The 16,757-nt window shown below is 39.5% G+C and overlaps 1 protein-coding gene across 3 annotated transcripts in view; it reads left to right on the forward strand.

Moving 5' to 3' along the window:
- Positions 1–16,757, forward strand: part of LOC139726498 (uncharacterized) — a 205,110-nt gene that overhangs the window by 67,773 nt on the left and 120,580 nt on the right. For all 3 annotated transcript variants that reach the window (XM_071637454.1, XM_071637455.1, XM_071637453.1), the window contains exon 2: positions 11,939–13,956. In XM_071637454.1, the coding sequence (XP_071493555.1) occupies positions 12,997–13,956 (960 nt within the window). In that variant the 5' untranslated portion in view covers positions 11,939–12,996. The remainder of the gene's footprint in view (positions 1–11,938; positions 13,957–16,757) is intronic.

Below are 16,757 nucleotides of genomic sequence, written 5' to 3' on the forward strand. Positions count from 1 at the left end.
TTTTTTTTTTAATGAAATGTTCGAGTTATCACATTTAATAGAAATGTGTAGGTCAGTTGTATCGCAAAACATCCTACCATATAAAAGTTTGCAACAAAGCCCAATATATAAGGAGATATCACTGTTTTTCTCACTAAACAATAACTGACGTAGACGGTTTAGTGTAGAAACAATTTGATTATAACTATTGTTCACATTTTGTATATTTAACAATACTTTACATTGATTATACTAATTAACTTTTTACACTGGTTGTTTCTATCCCTATCTCACATTTTAGAACTATTTTGAAACACTAAAGCTGGGTTTTTGTTTCATCTGCAATGGTAAACAATGCCTTTAATATTTTTATGGGTAGTCACAAATGCTCCCCTGATAGGAACACGTACACTTGTGTAGAAACACACACACACACACACTCACACTACACACACACACACACACACACACACACACACACACACACACACACACAAGCATATGTATACATGTACACACACACACACACACACACACAATATATATATATATATATATATATATATATATATATATATGTAATACATTTATGCACACATACTCACACACTTTTTCTTCAAAGAGGTATTTATTCCAAAGGGTAATTCACAATACAAACATATAATAATCAAATATCGTAGTCATAATGAAAGCATAACTGCATAATAAATGGATACATTTCACAATTGATTTGCATCACTGTTCACTGTCCTTCAGTTATTTTTATCTTTTTATCCTTTTCAAGAAATTTCAAATTAATTATCTGGTTAATTATGATAAAGAAATGTAGTTGAATTGTTTTAAGGTAAGCAGACACAACATAATCACGCTACATATTGAATTATGTGAAAATCGAAATTAGATTTGGGAGAATCATATCCTTTATTGAGCGTTAAAACCAATTGATGACATTTTCTTATCAATTTCAATGCTTTTACTAAATTAGATGCTTATGAAATAACTTTTGCTAATGAAATAAACTTGGCAATATGAGTTTACATGTGGATAATGTAAGAAAATGTGAATGCATGTATCAACATCTTTACAATGGTTACAAATCACATCTGATGTGGTCTTCCATCGAACTTAGTTTTCTTCGAAAGGTAAAAGCCGATGGAAACTTTGAAATCTTGTTGCTTTACTCCATTACTATATAGTTTTCGAAATTGAATATGTTGAAGTTACTCCAATCATGTTTACTGAAAAATTCAGCGTTTTTTTTTCTTCAAATATAAGACTGTTGAATGATGAATTCCTTTTAAACCAACAAAATAAGCGCAAAACTGTTGCGGTTTTTATATTACGATGTCAATAACATCACCAGTTTTTTATTTGAATCAATCTATCTTTTTGCAGCACTGGTACTTGATTTTTACAGTTCTCTAACTGATTACTATTCAATTTATCGAACAACTGCCTTTCCATCAACATCACATCATTTATCTTTTCAAGACTTTTCCATGATCCCCTTTTTATTAGATGCATGGTTTATTCTTACTTCACCTTTTCATATTTTGTAAGATACAATAATCTGGTTTTGTATTTGAATGATTCCATAGTTATTTCATTTTCACATTTATTTACTTGGAATACATCAGGATAAAGTAGTTAGCCCATGAAGTTGACAATTCCAAATAAAATGTATAGACAGTAGGTGTTTCAGACATAATAATATAAACATATCAATTGGAAAATAATTACACTGAATAGATGATAAATATGTACCTGCTAATTTACGTGTCCAATAAAAAAACCAAGTAGTTCCGTCATCGATATAATTTTATAATGATATATATATAATATATCTGTAAAATTATTTTAATCAGTTGCAGATCAAGGAGGGGGCGCATCGGGCGCCCCCTCCCCCTTTATTTCCTGTTAAAATAAAAGAAGTAAAAAGTAAAAAAATGAAAGCGGCGACGTGTGCCCACCCCCTTTATTTCTCTTTATATTTTGCGCCCCCTCCCCCTTTCCGGAATTCCTGGATCCGCCCTGTTAATATCTACGCACATTGTAATATGGAGTGTCGGTTGAAATGAGCAGGAGGTACGAGACACAGACATAATGCAAAACAGCCTCGCGCACAGACACATATCAAGACAGAAACAGAATCTTGAATTACTGTACAACGTTGTGCTCTACCGTCACAGATACATCATCATATCATTATCTCAATCTTCCCTCAATTTTTCTCATCCCGACTTCCCCTGTCTCTTTCCCATATACTCAGAAAAAAAATCCCGACTCACTTAATTGTCAGCAATTCCTACAATTTACATTTGTCATAAAGCAAACGTCAACTGCTTTCATTTATATTTTGAAGATAGTATTAATGTACATCGAACGTCCTCTTGGGGTATCATAGATGGCATACATTAATATTGATATAGAGCTTAATACGACGTTTTGTTTTGTTTTTTCTTGTTTGCTTACGAACCTCAATGTGAGAGTACATTCTAATTTTCAATTTTCTTTCAACTGCCTTGAGAGGCAATTTCGAAGCAAATGAGATCACACTATTACCCTGTGGATTCGATATTTGATCGAAGGAATGCACACGCTCATTCCTATTTCTTTTTTCTGGGTTTGCAATGTTATTTTATGTGTAAGTGTACTCCGTAATCCAGATACGCTTCTCTCGTATTCAAGACAAAAATATCACCCCACTCTGCAAAACGTCGGTGGTAATGGTACTTCCAGCTACTAGCATATATAATAATAGATAGATATATACATAATATGCCATCCTGGTCTTATACACTGCCATGATTAATGTCTGGCAGCAATGTTTCAGTCTTTGACGACATTCTAAACGTAGTATAGAATTTCATCATAATTATGCGTAGTATCGCTCTTCTAATGGTTTTCACAATAAACCATAATATCGTTCTGTATGTGGTGAAACAAAGACAATTTAGTCCCCTCCCCCCCCCCCCCCTCCTACGGAAGTTGACACCTGTAGGGAGACAATGATAGACGTCTTTTATTTAATGATGAATTCAATTCAGTTCAATTAAATATATATATATATATATATATATATATATATATATATATATATATATGTATATATATATATATATATATATGTATATATATATATATATATATATATACATTTCACTTTCTTTGGTAACAAAGAATAAAGTAAAACAAACTATAATTTTGGAACCATATAGTAATTATAAATTGTCATGAAAACTGAAGTGGTCGAAATGTTAGTGCATATTTTGATAGAAAGAACAAAACTATTGACCACCCTGTCAAATCATAATTCTCTAATATGTACAAGCTTAAGAAATCTCCCTGGGTGACGAAATGGCAACTTCCTTCCTCCATCCTTCAGTATTTGCAGTATCATAGCTTCGATTTACTGTTTTTTTTTTTCTACTTTGACCCAGGTACATTATCCTGCAATACTTTGTCATCAAGGTTCGACATGTTTGTACAGTACATAACCACATAATATGCATATGTAATGCATTTATGATGTGGATTATGATATGTGCGCCTTTCTGTATTTTGATGATGAACTCTACTCTTCACCTTGTCGATATGAGGTGAAATTTTAGTCAGTATTTTATCATAGATTGAAGCAAATCACTTTATTGTGCACACTAAAATACCTTCGTGTGATTCAAACCTCTTGATTCAAAAGATAATGAGCAAAGAATGAATTGATAAATCCAGATTAACTCTAAATCAACACTGTCATGATATGATGCCACATGGAAAAGTTTATGAAGCGAAGGAAAGCTTTTCACCCCGTGCCAGTCCCCGACTTCAGGACCTTTTAGGGTGGCTGCTTATATAAACTGGAGCACCATTTTTTCACTAGATGCTGCTAAGTTCATTACGACCTCAAACTTCAAACATGGCAACTGCACCGTGCAATAAGCCTATTTCCATGAGGTTGTTACATCAAGAAACACCAGGTCGGTCAATGTGTATGGTGGATTTTGAACCCAATGGCAGCGTTTGTCAGAAACCATGCTGAAATGTCATTCCAAAAACGGGTACGAGAGATAATAATGAAGTTATCTTTTAACCTGTTATCTTCATTTTCCCCCTAACGAGAACTGTTGACAACTTGCTACCGCACTATAACTTTGTCGTAATGACAGTAGGATGCATGTAATAGGTAGTTTGTTTTTTTTCCAGGAGAATAAAAGGTGACAGTGTTACATTGATGCCTAATCCTGTACTAATCCTCATGTATCCAACTCTGTGGTGAGAAATGCATGTGTTATTTTTTTCCGTAATAAAGGAGAACCAAAGGGATCATTTTTCATTTTAATCAATAGGGACTACAAACGACAGCAACTGCTAATTGAATTTCTCCTGTGTTTGAAAGCCAATACGTCACGTCGCATTTTGAACACCTCCTATCAGCCAACTGTGGCACATTTTTGTGACGTCACTTTTGTCGACTAATTGTGTTTGGTGTAAATAATGGCGGTAATTTTGTCTGTTGACGACGTCATAGGATGGAATGTCATTAAGTGTAAATGGTAACCTAATCACATCAAAGGCCTGCTAATATTAATGCCTACATAACGAGTTTTCTGATTGCGCGAAATGAAATCAGAAAGAGCAATATGGTGTGAGAGAGAGAAGTATTACCCTTCAAAGCTTAGATATGCGAAAGATCTATCATATCCACATATTCTTCAATAGAAAATTTGACAAAAACGTCATAAAATTGAATCCTGGAAAGGAAAAAAAAAACTTTTCATAGATACCTGGAAGCTATACATGTACCCTTAAGTTGCAGAGTATGGTGGATTCTACTGACTTCTCCCGTCTTTTGCTGTCATGATCCTCATCAATTCCGCTATAGTCATATTATTCTTGTCTGTGCATCCAAGGAGTATTCGTGGCACCAATACACACAGCTTCTCTCGACCAGTAAAACTCATTTACATTGCGTCGACCTGATCGCTGCAGTTGCGATCAGGAGCGCTGAATCTTGCCACGACCGACTATTACAGGGTGCTTAACTTCATCAAGCAGGCATTCCCGCAATATTCCCGACCTGCAGAAAGCATCCTCTTCATCACCCTCGCTCCTTTCTGACCGTTACCTCTTTTCCTTCCTCTATGTCCTCTGCTCTCTTGGTGCCCCTGTCTCTACTTCTTCCTTCTCACCCCATCCTCCATCTCCACCCACCCCCACCCCCCCCCCCCCCCACACACACACACCCTTGCCGTCTATCGTGAAATATAATGATTTTCGAATTCTAATTGAATCTTCCCAGACCCCTGCGCCGGCTGGTGACGATATTGTCAGAATGTCTAAGTCGGAAAACGCACTGCAGGGGTTACGTTCCGTGCGTGAGCTCAATGCCAATATCATCAAATCGAAGCTCCAGCTTACAGTAATGACGCTGTCCGATCCATCAATTTCAACCCCCCCCCCCCCCTTCCAATCATCCCATCTCCGGATTTCTCTCCAAGATCATCCGTAGCCTCCTAGACTCTGAACGTGGAGAGGCATATTTTTTCTCTCGCCGTCATTTAGTGGGGAAAAATAATTTTAATGAGATGGATTTTCCGGGAGATCAGGTTTAAGGGAGTAACGACAGAGCAGTCTAGCCACCAATGCGTGACGCCGGACCATGAATACCATCGGACCGGGTTGCGAAGGGTGAAGTGATGAATCGCGCCGCGCTGGATGATTCTTGTTATGCACTTCCCGTTAAGGTCTGGTACGCACTAGCGCCCACAATTCACGGGCTGAGCTGCGACTGTTCGTGTTTCTTTGCAATACTGGACCAGGAGAGATACCTAACCCCTCCTCCACAACCCCCCCCCCCCCCAAACTAATAACTTTCCCCGTCTCAGTCTGTATGATCACGTATGATACTCGGTATCTCTCAACCGTTTTCTTTCTCTCATTTTCTCTCTGTTTTTCATTATCATCTGCCGGTTATATTTTTTTCTTTCTTTCTGTCTGTCTTAATATTTTGCATAGTTATTACAGGGACAGAGTTTTTAACTTCAGGTACAATGCGCCATGAATGTAGCCGCAGCCACATTAAAGAAATACATGTTTTGACCACACGCTTCTTAATTTTATCAACCACTCTCCACCCGTCTCGAGGCTTTAAGTGTCAGTAATGTCCAGTTCCTATTTCTATTATTATTTTGTTTATCGATTTGTTTATAAGTCCGATGATCATTTGGCATAATCATGGTTACATTCCATATCTTTTTACCTAAAGGAATTAACCCCCATTCTATGTACCATGCTGTCAGTGGCTGTGGAATTACGACTATAAGATTTTGGCATAATCCCTGTCTAGCTCTCGCTTCGAGTCCCCAACCCAATTTAGATCACCATTCCCGACATTATAGTAATGATGAAATAATGCAAAATCATCTATTACAATCAGAATCGATTCTTTCAGTTTAACATAATCATACCTGATGCGTGGAAATAATATTCGCGCGAATGCTCTGGATACTCAGAAAACAAGAGCAACCAAATATAACCTGTCTCAGCCTCTTACCCTGCAAATGGTTGTGCGCGCTCTTCGGGATTTATAATTTCACTTGTCACACCTCATCAAAATGCCATAATCTACAACACGGGCAGGGAATACTTCGCCGGTGGCAAATGAAATCTAATGTTAGCTACGTATATTGTACCTGCAGGCGTGTTTTATATGCGTTGCACAAGACTGGCATTTTTGATGAGTGGGAATTCGATAGAGCTCTTAAACTCCCCTTAGTTTGGCCGTTGAGCAAATCTTACTGACATTTATGTTTAATTTTGGGTACACTTATTATAGGCATTGTAATTCGTAGTCTACGCAAACACACACGCACGCACACACAAACAAGCAAAGAAACAAACGAACGAACAAATAAGCAAATGACACACAGATATATTATGTGTTATTATTACATTGATATAATACTGTCCTCTCAGAAAAGCTGTTAGTTAAAATGCGATTCGTTCATTTTCATTTTATTTAGCTGTAAAACAAAAAGAAAATGATTGTGATACAGACAAAACTTGTCTGAGTCTTTCTGATCTTAATTCGCAGAACAGGTGAGCATAAAGCGATATCTACATCTAAGATCTTTCGCGAGTATTCTTTAAAAAAAAAATCGGCTACATTAGAAGGGAGGGAGAGAGAGTATAATAACTAGGCGCTTCCAGCAGGATGCCTTCGTTCAGCAAATTAGCCTTCTCATAATGCGGGCTACATGGAAGACACCATACGTGGCGTATTTTGGCACAATACTGGAAATAAAAGAGTTAAACAGCACATTTGATTCCAGTTCAAAGCAAGCAATTTGATTGCTTGTTCTGCATGTTCAGCGGCGGGCCATCGTGTGCCATAGAGAGGACCATGCGATTATTAATCCGCAGTAGCTGAGCATGATCAATTGAAAACCACATGTTCGGATCAATACCGGAGAATGAATCGTGTGATTTACCCTGGGGAGAACATTAGCGAAATAGAATACGTGTGGAAGGATTTGCCTATTCGTGTGTGTATGTTTGTGCATGTGTGTATGCCTTTGTACGTGACGTGTCTGTGAGTACGTGTGTTGGGCACAAAGTCTTATTTCTTGAAGCTACCATTATTTCCTTAACAATTTACTAGGAAATAAAAGTCAATAATCATGAGTTCTGTGGCTTCGCAAAGGATGAATTGTGGGAAATTCCGGTTGTGTGACGACACTCACTGCTCGATCACATGGTCGTATCATTTCGATTGACTACGAGATTTCCTCCACGAGTTCCAGTAATTTATTTCTTTACAAAACACTAAGGCAATCAGCATTGTACATTGTCCTTGGATGTTATTAGCGAGCCCTTGTACACAAAAGCACACACCCTCAAGCACATACACCTACACCACCTACACACACACACACACACACACACACACACACACACACACACACACACACACACACACACACACACACACACACACACACGCAGAGACACACACGCAAATATCACGAGGAAATGCATAACTATAATTTGTATAGGACTAAAGTGGGCTTTTTTATTGTTTTTTTTTTCGAGATTGCATAGTTGTAGAATGTGTTCAAATGTTTGTAATGATCTTTATCATCAACAAGCAGTAAATCATCATTTAAAAACACTTCATTGAACCTTGGAATCTTGAATATAATTGAGCCAAAAATCATTGTGACATCACAGCATGCACAGACACACAAATACACCCAAAATGCAGGCGACATACCATCGTCTATTTGGTCTAAGTATCGCTTTACTATATCATCAAACCAAGTTTGAAGGGATCGTATAGATTTGGTTGAGACCTAATGTTAGGTTTCTAACATTTTTGGTGAGATAATGAGAGACCTCTTATGAAATATGAAAGAGCATGTAATTCCATGAGGATTTCAACGTTTTTTTTTTTTGTTGAAAATTGGTTTTGAAATGGCTGAGATATCCAAAACAGAGCGATTCTAATAAAGTGTGGGACTCAGCGTTTATTGAGATCGCTTTGTTTTACTTTGTTTTTGGATGTTTCAGTCATCCCAAACCCGATTTTCATCAAATAAACTTTGAATACTTATTAGAATGGTATGCTCTGTACTATTTCATGAGTGTTTTCTTGGTATCTCGCAAAAAGTTAAAAGCCCAGTTCTCATCGCCACCAATACTGTACCATCCCTTTAATCTACTCCCGAACATAAGTGGAAAAAATAGACAAGAATATAGGTATGTGCATTGACTTCTCTTATTACCGCACATGCACTACAAAATTTGGACTCCCCGGGGTGACAAATAGCTAAAGAAAGTTTTGTAATTGAACGTCCAAATCGAAAGGAGGCAAATAGACCTAAACAATAGCAACAGCAGCAGCAACAACAACAACAACAACAACAACAACAACAACAACAACAACAACTTATTCACTGATTTCTGGCTATTGTCTTGATGCACAACTCCGTCACTGCTGCGACATTTTCATGTAACTCTAACAAAGTGAATTTAATTACGACAACCTCCTTCCGTCGTGATTGACAAGTTGCCCTTCATCGACTAAGATAAGCATCAATTTTTCAGTGTTTTAGTAGCAGCCATGATGAAAAATCGTGAGCAATACATATTCGGGTTAGACCAACCAAGGAATGGAACAAGCACCAGCTGTCTGGTGGAAGTTCGGAGGCCTAGTGGGTGCGGCGCGTGTCTAGTAATCAGGAGATTGTTGGTTCAGATCCAACCAGAGTTTGTACAGTGCACTCCCGTTATAACGAAATGCTCGGGACCGGCAGTTTTCTTTCGTTATAACCGAACAAATACAATGTATAACGAAAACAAGGAACCCTCGTATATATATATATATATATATATATATATATATATATATATATATATATATATATATATATATCATATTCTGTTTGCTGAATACTCATCATACACTGGAAAGCTATGTGAAATGTGATGGGATAACTGTATTACATTAATAAACGCAAGTTCCCCTCAGAAACTGTGCGTGACACAGGGAGCAAACACACAGTGGTGTGAAGCGTTCACCCATGCAGAGACGCTAAAAATGCTTGTTCCGCTACGTATTTTCGAAAGCAATTCGCATTTCGTTATAACGGAGCACATTTCTTTTGTTTTTCTTTGTCTGTGGCGCTCGGAAAAGACTTCGTTATAACGGAAATTTCGCTATAACCGTGTTCGTTATAAGCGAATTTTGTACCATAGACTTTAATGGTGATAATTTTGGTACCAGAAGATTTACTTCGTTATAACGAAATTTCGTTATAACCGTGTTCGTTGTAACGGGAGTGCACTGTATGTTGTTTTTCTTTTTCTCTTTCTTTTTTTTTTACATGGCTACTGTTAAAACACTGAATAATCGGTGGTCAAATCTAACTCGACGCAACAACCGACAACTCATTAGTTTGAATCCTTACACAGTCATCTCAGATATGCTAAACAGCGTATTGGATGATGCCCCATCATCAGGTTAAGACGAAGAGGCTTGAGACGAAATACACCAGCTGTGGGAGAATGGAGGGGGGGGGGGGGCATGTCATCTTATGAGCAATCAAGCTATGTTCACGTTTGTCTGCGCCGTCTTTAGTAGCAGTATCGTATATTGTCTGTCCGCACGACAAGTCTGTACATCACGTGACCTGTTTACTCAGGACTACAGCGAGACATGCGCAAATGCCAATGACAATATTGAATTCACCCCGGGCTCTCCCTGAACCCATCCGAAGAGGCCCGGTTGTCATCGCAACGCGGGGTGGAGGGCATCCTTCGTTAGGCGGAGGATTTGCCCGCTCCTCCCACTGCTCTAAATCGTGAAACATCTCTTTTGATGTGATCGTCGCGAGGGTCTCTACCCTCTCTTTCTTGTTCATTGACCTACGTATTTGGGCTTAGATTTTACTTGAATCATTTACGTCAATAAAACTGACTTGTTGGATGAGAACCACAAATGTAGGGTCCTATAGAGGAGAGAGAAAAAAAATAGGTAAGCGACGAAGTGAAGGCTTTACTATACACTCTTTATTCGATCTGAAAAAAAAAATCATTTTTGTGAAGTAAAAAAATCATCATTTGATTGATGGACGACGAATTAGATATACTAAGTTCCCTTAGCATGTTGATACTGATTAATTTGTTAACTTGTTTCGCATTTTGTCTGGAAAGGATCGTGACTATACCTGTTATGCATCGCCATCATTGTGATGTTGTTTGTTATAATACGGATGCCATCATCCGTGATTGCCTGCCTCACCCCTCTAATCCGCCAGGAGCGTGGCAAAACTGTAGGCTTTGTGTTAAGTGTAGAATCGTGCTTCCCGCGCTGCCAAATTCACCCAGTGTGAAGGAGTTGTCGTCTGACCATGCATTCTAGACATGCCTTATTTACTCTGGCGGGAAATATCTTGGGGGCATCACAGTCAAACGACTCCACTTGGTTTCGATTTTTCTCGCCTTACTTTTCTCCCTTGCTTTTTTTTTCGGGAGCACTTTGATATTAGCAGTGCCGTAAACTTTGTTCACCATGAACATGGAAAAAAAAATCTGATTATTCGGGTTTTTGTTTTTACATTCATTCCTTTTTTTCATTTGACGATTCCATCATATTGATCTCACACTGGGGTAGTCTTCTAGAATATGGTGACTCAATAATATTTTCCTAATACATCTGCTATTTATTCAAAATAAAGCTCCTTAACATCTGTTAGAATGACGAATTATCTCACTTTCAAGATGACTTTTCGTTATGTTTGCCTTCCACGTTGTCATAATTATGGTAATTACGTAATTTTCAATATCTTGTTATCCGTTGTTATCTGTGTCTTTAATCTTCATGTTTTGACCTTCATTGTTTGACAAAAATCGTAAACATTTTTCTTTGAGTTTATTAAATGCAGTGCAAATCAAGATACCCATCAGTTTCCATATTTATATCGTGATTTTTTTTTTTATTAATCAATTAGAAACCCTCATGCAAAAAAAAATAATAATAGGGATTTACAATAATATGATTCCAAAACTTTCTTTTTAACACTGGCCTTTACTGTTTTCTTACTGAACACGCAGCAACTGGCTGTTTCTAAATTTACAACATTTCTGTGTATCATAGATGTAGCCGTAATACCGTGTTCGTCGATCCAAATTCTCTGTCAGGAACCAAAAATGTCCATCATCTTTCTTTCCAATCTAAGCAATGCCTCAAAAAGTATAGTGATAACATGTTTTCAGATGATTAGACTCTCCATTAACACTGTCTTGATCTGCAAAGTACATTGATCTAACCAGAGGCAAGACTGTGTCTTTTTCTGTCCATTTTAATACATTACGATAAATTATGCAGTCAATGAAAGGATGTTTTTTATGCTGCAGCCGTGATAATACATGTATATTCGTTTCTGTGCTTTTACCCCCGCAGGATCAAAATCATGTCACAATAACATCAGTGAAAAGTTCAATCAGCCACCAGAAGAAAAAGAGGAATAGCGCCAGCTATGTCGAAGGGACTACAACACCTTCGTCACCCTGGCCTTGATAAGGGACGTCATGCTCTGATTTGTAACGAGGTCTCCAATGCGTGGAATGCAGACGAAATTATTGTCGACTTTACAAGCTAGGTGGTTCCCTGCCGATCTGTTACCGTTTCCAAACCCAGCAGAATTGTCGCCAATCGCGTCGTTTGGCCCCGACAACATTTTGCCCAATTTAGCGAGCGCTCAACCTCCGCATCGCCGACACGCACCGCTTTAAAAGGGCTTACGTCATTACTTGAAAGTTGCCTTTCGAAGCCTGTTTCTAATTTTCTTCTCCACTAAAACAAAAAACAAAAACAAAAACAGGTCGTGGAATTGGCCAAGATTTTATCTCCGGAGCGGAAAAAGGAGGCAGAGCGCTCAATTAGCAGACATTGTGGAATATATTGTGGGAATGATAACATCGCGAGGCGTTTGTGAAAACAGTGTGTGGGAGATGTCCTTCAGTTCGTGGTTTATTACAACGCAAAGGAGTGGCCTTTTGAATGTCTGCTACGCCTAAGTACGTCACACAACATCAGCCGACTTGTGTCAAATCCAGAAAACTGGAATCGGGCGAGGTGGTCTCTGCAGAGGTGATATTGACAACTGGTCAGCTCGGTTGTTTGATTCGCTACTCTGCAAACTTCTCACGGATTTTCGCTTGCTTTTCGTGTATGTTAGCGCATCCTGGATTCAATATGGATTTGATTGAAATTTTGTCACAGCAGATGATTGCTCAGCAGACCCTTGGAGAAATAATTTGGATCGTGGATACGATAACGGAATACCAGGTGGAGCTTCAAAGCCATTGTTGTCAGGAAGAGAGCGGAGTTAGTACAAACGAGGAGTGACAAATTACGCACCATTTTCAAATATACTCGCTTAGTCTCACTCAAGACTCAATTTGCAGCAATGACCGTTCGTTGTCGACCGAGGATCGATTCTGTCCGCGTCTGTTGAAATGTCGTCCCCTATTCTAATGGTTTCGCCGGCAAGTGAGGGCGCTCGCCTGGATTCGTCGCGGGACAGAGTGGACGTGGGAGCTCAGTGCGAGCCTCCGGAATGTAGCAAGGGCCCAGGAAAACCTGGCAGCGAGGCGGCTACCGGGTCTACGGCGATATGGACGCCGCGGCAGCTCGTCATCACGTCAGTAGGTGACTATGGTCTTACGCCCCCATGCGGCCTGCTTACCGCACAATCTCCGCTCGCTTCGCCTCGTCAACGAGAAGCAGCGGGGAGCGCCAACTGTTCAGACATTCAGAAAAGTATGGACTGTCATGGCCGAAGTGGATGGGGACGTTTTGGCATCAGCGACAGCAACCGTACGTGTCCAGAAGAATACGAGTTGGAAGCCCGTGATGATCAACAAGACGCATGCCCCCACACTGGCTTACTGCGACGACGAGACAGCTTTCAAGACGCCGTGTCGACAGATTGCCAGAGCAGCGGGGTCGCCGACAGACAAGGCAGCGGGAGTGCACCGACAGAATCTGCGCCTCACAGCCCGTACACTCTCACAGTACCCGAAGTGAGCCCAGTGGAACGAAGACTGAGTAATAACAACGAATTCGTGAACCTAGCTCACCGGTCTGCTATTGTCAACGGGGCAATCCCCCGGTTTAGTCCATTGTCTCTAAAGGTTGGCCAGGACTGTAGCGCCGAAGGAAAAGGGATGCTATCCTCGGATATGCGCGGGAACGGGAACCACGACCACACGATGAAGCAGAGCAGAAACATTATGAGTTCTGGGAAGAGGCGGAAATCGAACCACAATACGAACAGCACGAGCTACCGGCTCGGTCTCCGGAAGACCCTGTTCGAAAAGAGGAAGAGATTAAGCGATTATGCCTTGCTAACTGCAGTCTTTGGGATTGTCGTAATGATCCTGGAAACGGAATTATCATGGTTCGTCTACGGCAAGGTATGTCCTTCAAAATTTTGCCTTTTTTTTCGAACAAAAATACCAACAAATCTAGTAATTCCTGGTTAAACACTCATCAAATCAAATTAAATCTTTTTTTGAGTGAGAGAGATACAATGAAATAGAGAAATATGCCTCAGTTTCATAGTTACCTAAGCACGATTACATGAGATACTTTGTAGGATGTAAATGTTGTGTGTGAAGAGAGAGGGAATATCCAGTTTGGCTGCAGTGCAGTGATCGTGACTCCTGCTGAAATACCGTCTTGTTATGGCGCCATGCCAAAGTAATTAACATTTAAGGAGATAACTCCGCCAGAACGCGAACCCTGTGTGCTATAACCAACTGGCCTCCAGATCGATTATCATACCAGCAGAGAAATGGGCCTCTAGTGCGTGAATGCTATAAGCTCGTTAGTCCCCAAAGCCTACACTACACTGCTATAACGTCTTACTGGTCTCGTTGTCGTCGGTTTTCTCATGAACAATAACATCGCTAAAGTAGTCCGCTACATGATATACAGCTCACCATACATAAAGAACATTTTTCATCAATTGAAACCATTCATTGATTCATTGACATGCTGGGGGAAAATTTATGCCTTATCGCTATTTTAATTTGTTTTTATTAATTTCAATTCATTTCCACATTAGATGTCGAAATACTAAGTGATGTTAACATCTGTTTAGTGGAAAGCAAGTATTGATCAAAATCAAGTGCTTCAAAAAGGCCCCACATACACAAAGAAGTCATATTTAAGCCTATGTATTAGAGAAGTACCATGCATGCGAAATGATTTTGTAGCAAATACCCCTACAGGGAGGAGGTAGGGGAAGAATGGTATAGTCAACTGAGCAATTGATCAGCACATTTACTCAATAACATGTCACAGCGGTTAGTCAAACGGTCATGCTTCTCACATCGCAGATGAAAGAAAACAGGCATATCACATGAATCTGTTTCCATACGTCCTTGCACTGAGATGAATATAGAAATTGATACGAATGAAAGCACTTGGTTGACATAGCCTTGGACACGGTAGTGTAACGCCATTGATCTGTCAGAATGACGTTGGTAAATTTTATTCTCGATATTACAGCCGATCGAAGAAATCTTTTCTTTAGTGCTACATGTGATATGCATGCGTGTGTGTGTACCTACTTTTCATTTGTGTGTTTGTGCGTATGTTTGTGTGTGTGTGTGTGTGCCCATCGATAAAAGTATGTACACGTATATATACTTGTTTACGAGACTTTAATTGCTGTATTCCGTATCTACCTTCATAGAAATGTTTTCCTACGACGAAGCTACAAATTCCCAGTTTTCCAGAAAAACAAAAACCGCATACACAAACACCTTAATAATGATAATTTTTGCATTCCGCATTACGTGCGTGAAGCGAACCCGTGAAAGCAAAGCGGATGCAGAGGATGACAGCATGTGTGTATAGGCTCGATACGCGGTTCAATCCATGTGTATATCTAATTACCTTGAGGTCAACACGCAATCCGCATGCTAGTCGGTTGGCGACACTCTCTCAACACGCAAATCAGTGACATCATGGAGAGCCTGCATAGTTATGTCTCCCATTCTATACCCTCACAATCGCCAAAGGATACCGGAATAAACCCCGTATGTATGTGTACCTTTGAAGCACCAGTGAGCAGACAGCTTCAAAAGAAACCAAAAAGAAGAGGAAAAAAAAGGAGGAACAGAAAAGCAATCCCACGCCTTCTCTTTGCACTGGCCACTCAGCCAGAACAAAACAGATTTTCCTTTTTTCTTTCTTTTTTCCCCGTCCATGCTTGAATACGTTTCAGGGCAAATATAGAAGACAACTTGCATAGCACCTAACAAAGACTCAAAATGTCTAAAGAAAAAGTTAGTTCGGATCTCCCATTTCTCTCCAGTGTGTATGTACACAGCACACTGGCAGGCTTCCATGGTGAAATCCGCAGAGATTTTGACGGGGCAAAAATAAACTTGACCCTATGACCCAGATAGAAAGTAGACCTCGTTCACGTGATACACGGACTCGGATTTCTCTCTCTCTCTCTCTTTTATTTCTTTTTCTAATGTTTCCGTTTTATGCGACATAAATACGAGTCAAAAGCCATACCGCTAGGGCTTGTAAGGAGATTTAAACAGATATGTATAGCTGACAAAAACACATAATGAAAGTTTGTAATCATTGCTAGGGACCATCGGTATTTTCTAGACACACACACATTCAGAAACACACGTGTGTTCGCATTAATCTATGTCTCACTGTTTGTATGATTATGTTATACAAATAAAACAATACGATCATTACGTGCTTACATAAAGCACACACATACACGCACACACACACAAATTCAATCTGTTTGGGTTTTTTTTTTTTAAGATCCTGAATTGATTGCGTCACACCTCCCAGGTCAGTGTTAGTGCTTCGAAGGTAATTTGGTTTCCAATAGACTTACTGTAATTCTTCGCGTAGTGACGCTGGTGAACAGTTGATTAATAAAGCGGTTATCCCAGTGAGTCTATCCCAGCATGCGTTTGGTCTCTATGTAATTCTATTCCATGCTGCATGGTATGCAGCATGGTAGATCTACTGGTAGAGAGTATGGCAAGATATTCAGTAATCCCTGAAGGGCATTTCATGAAGCATTTTCAAAGTTGTCGGACAAATTTGTTCTCAGCCAATCAGATGCAAGGATTTCTCTAGCTTGTAACAGTTTGTTAGAACATTATCCAACCAAAATGCTTCATGAAATGCCCCCCCCCCCCCACCCTGATGTTATTATGATGTCCCCAGT

The sequence above is a fragment of the Diadema antillarum genome, unplaced genomic scaffold (assembly GCF_040938485.1).
Source record: "Diadema antillarum isolate AM-2024a unplaced genomic scaffold, OU_Dant_1.0 seq00000085_RagTag, whole genome shotgun sequence".
NCBI classification, from domain to species: Eukaryota; Metazoa; Echinodermata; class Echinoidea; order Diadematoida; family Diadematidae; genus Diadema; species Diadema antillarum.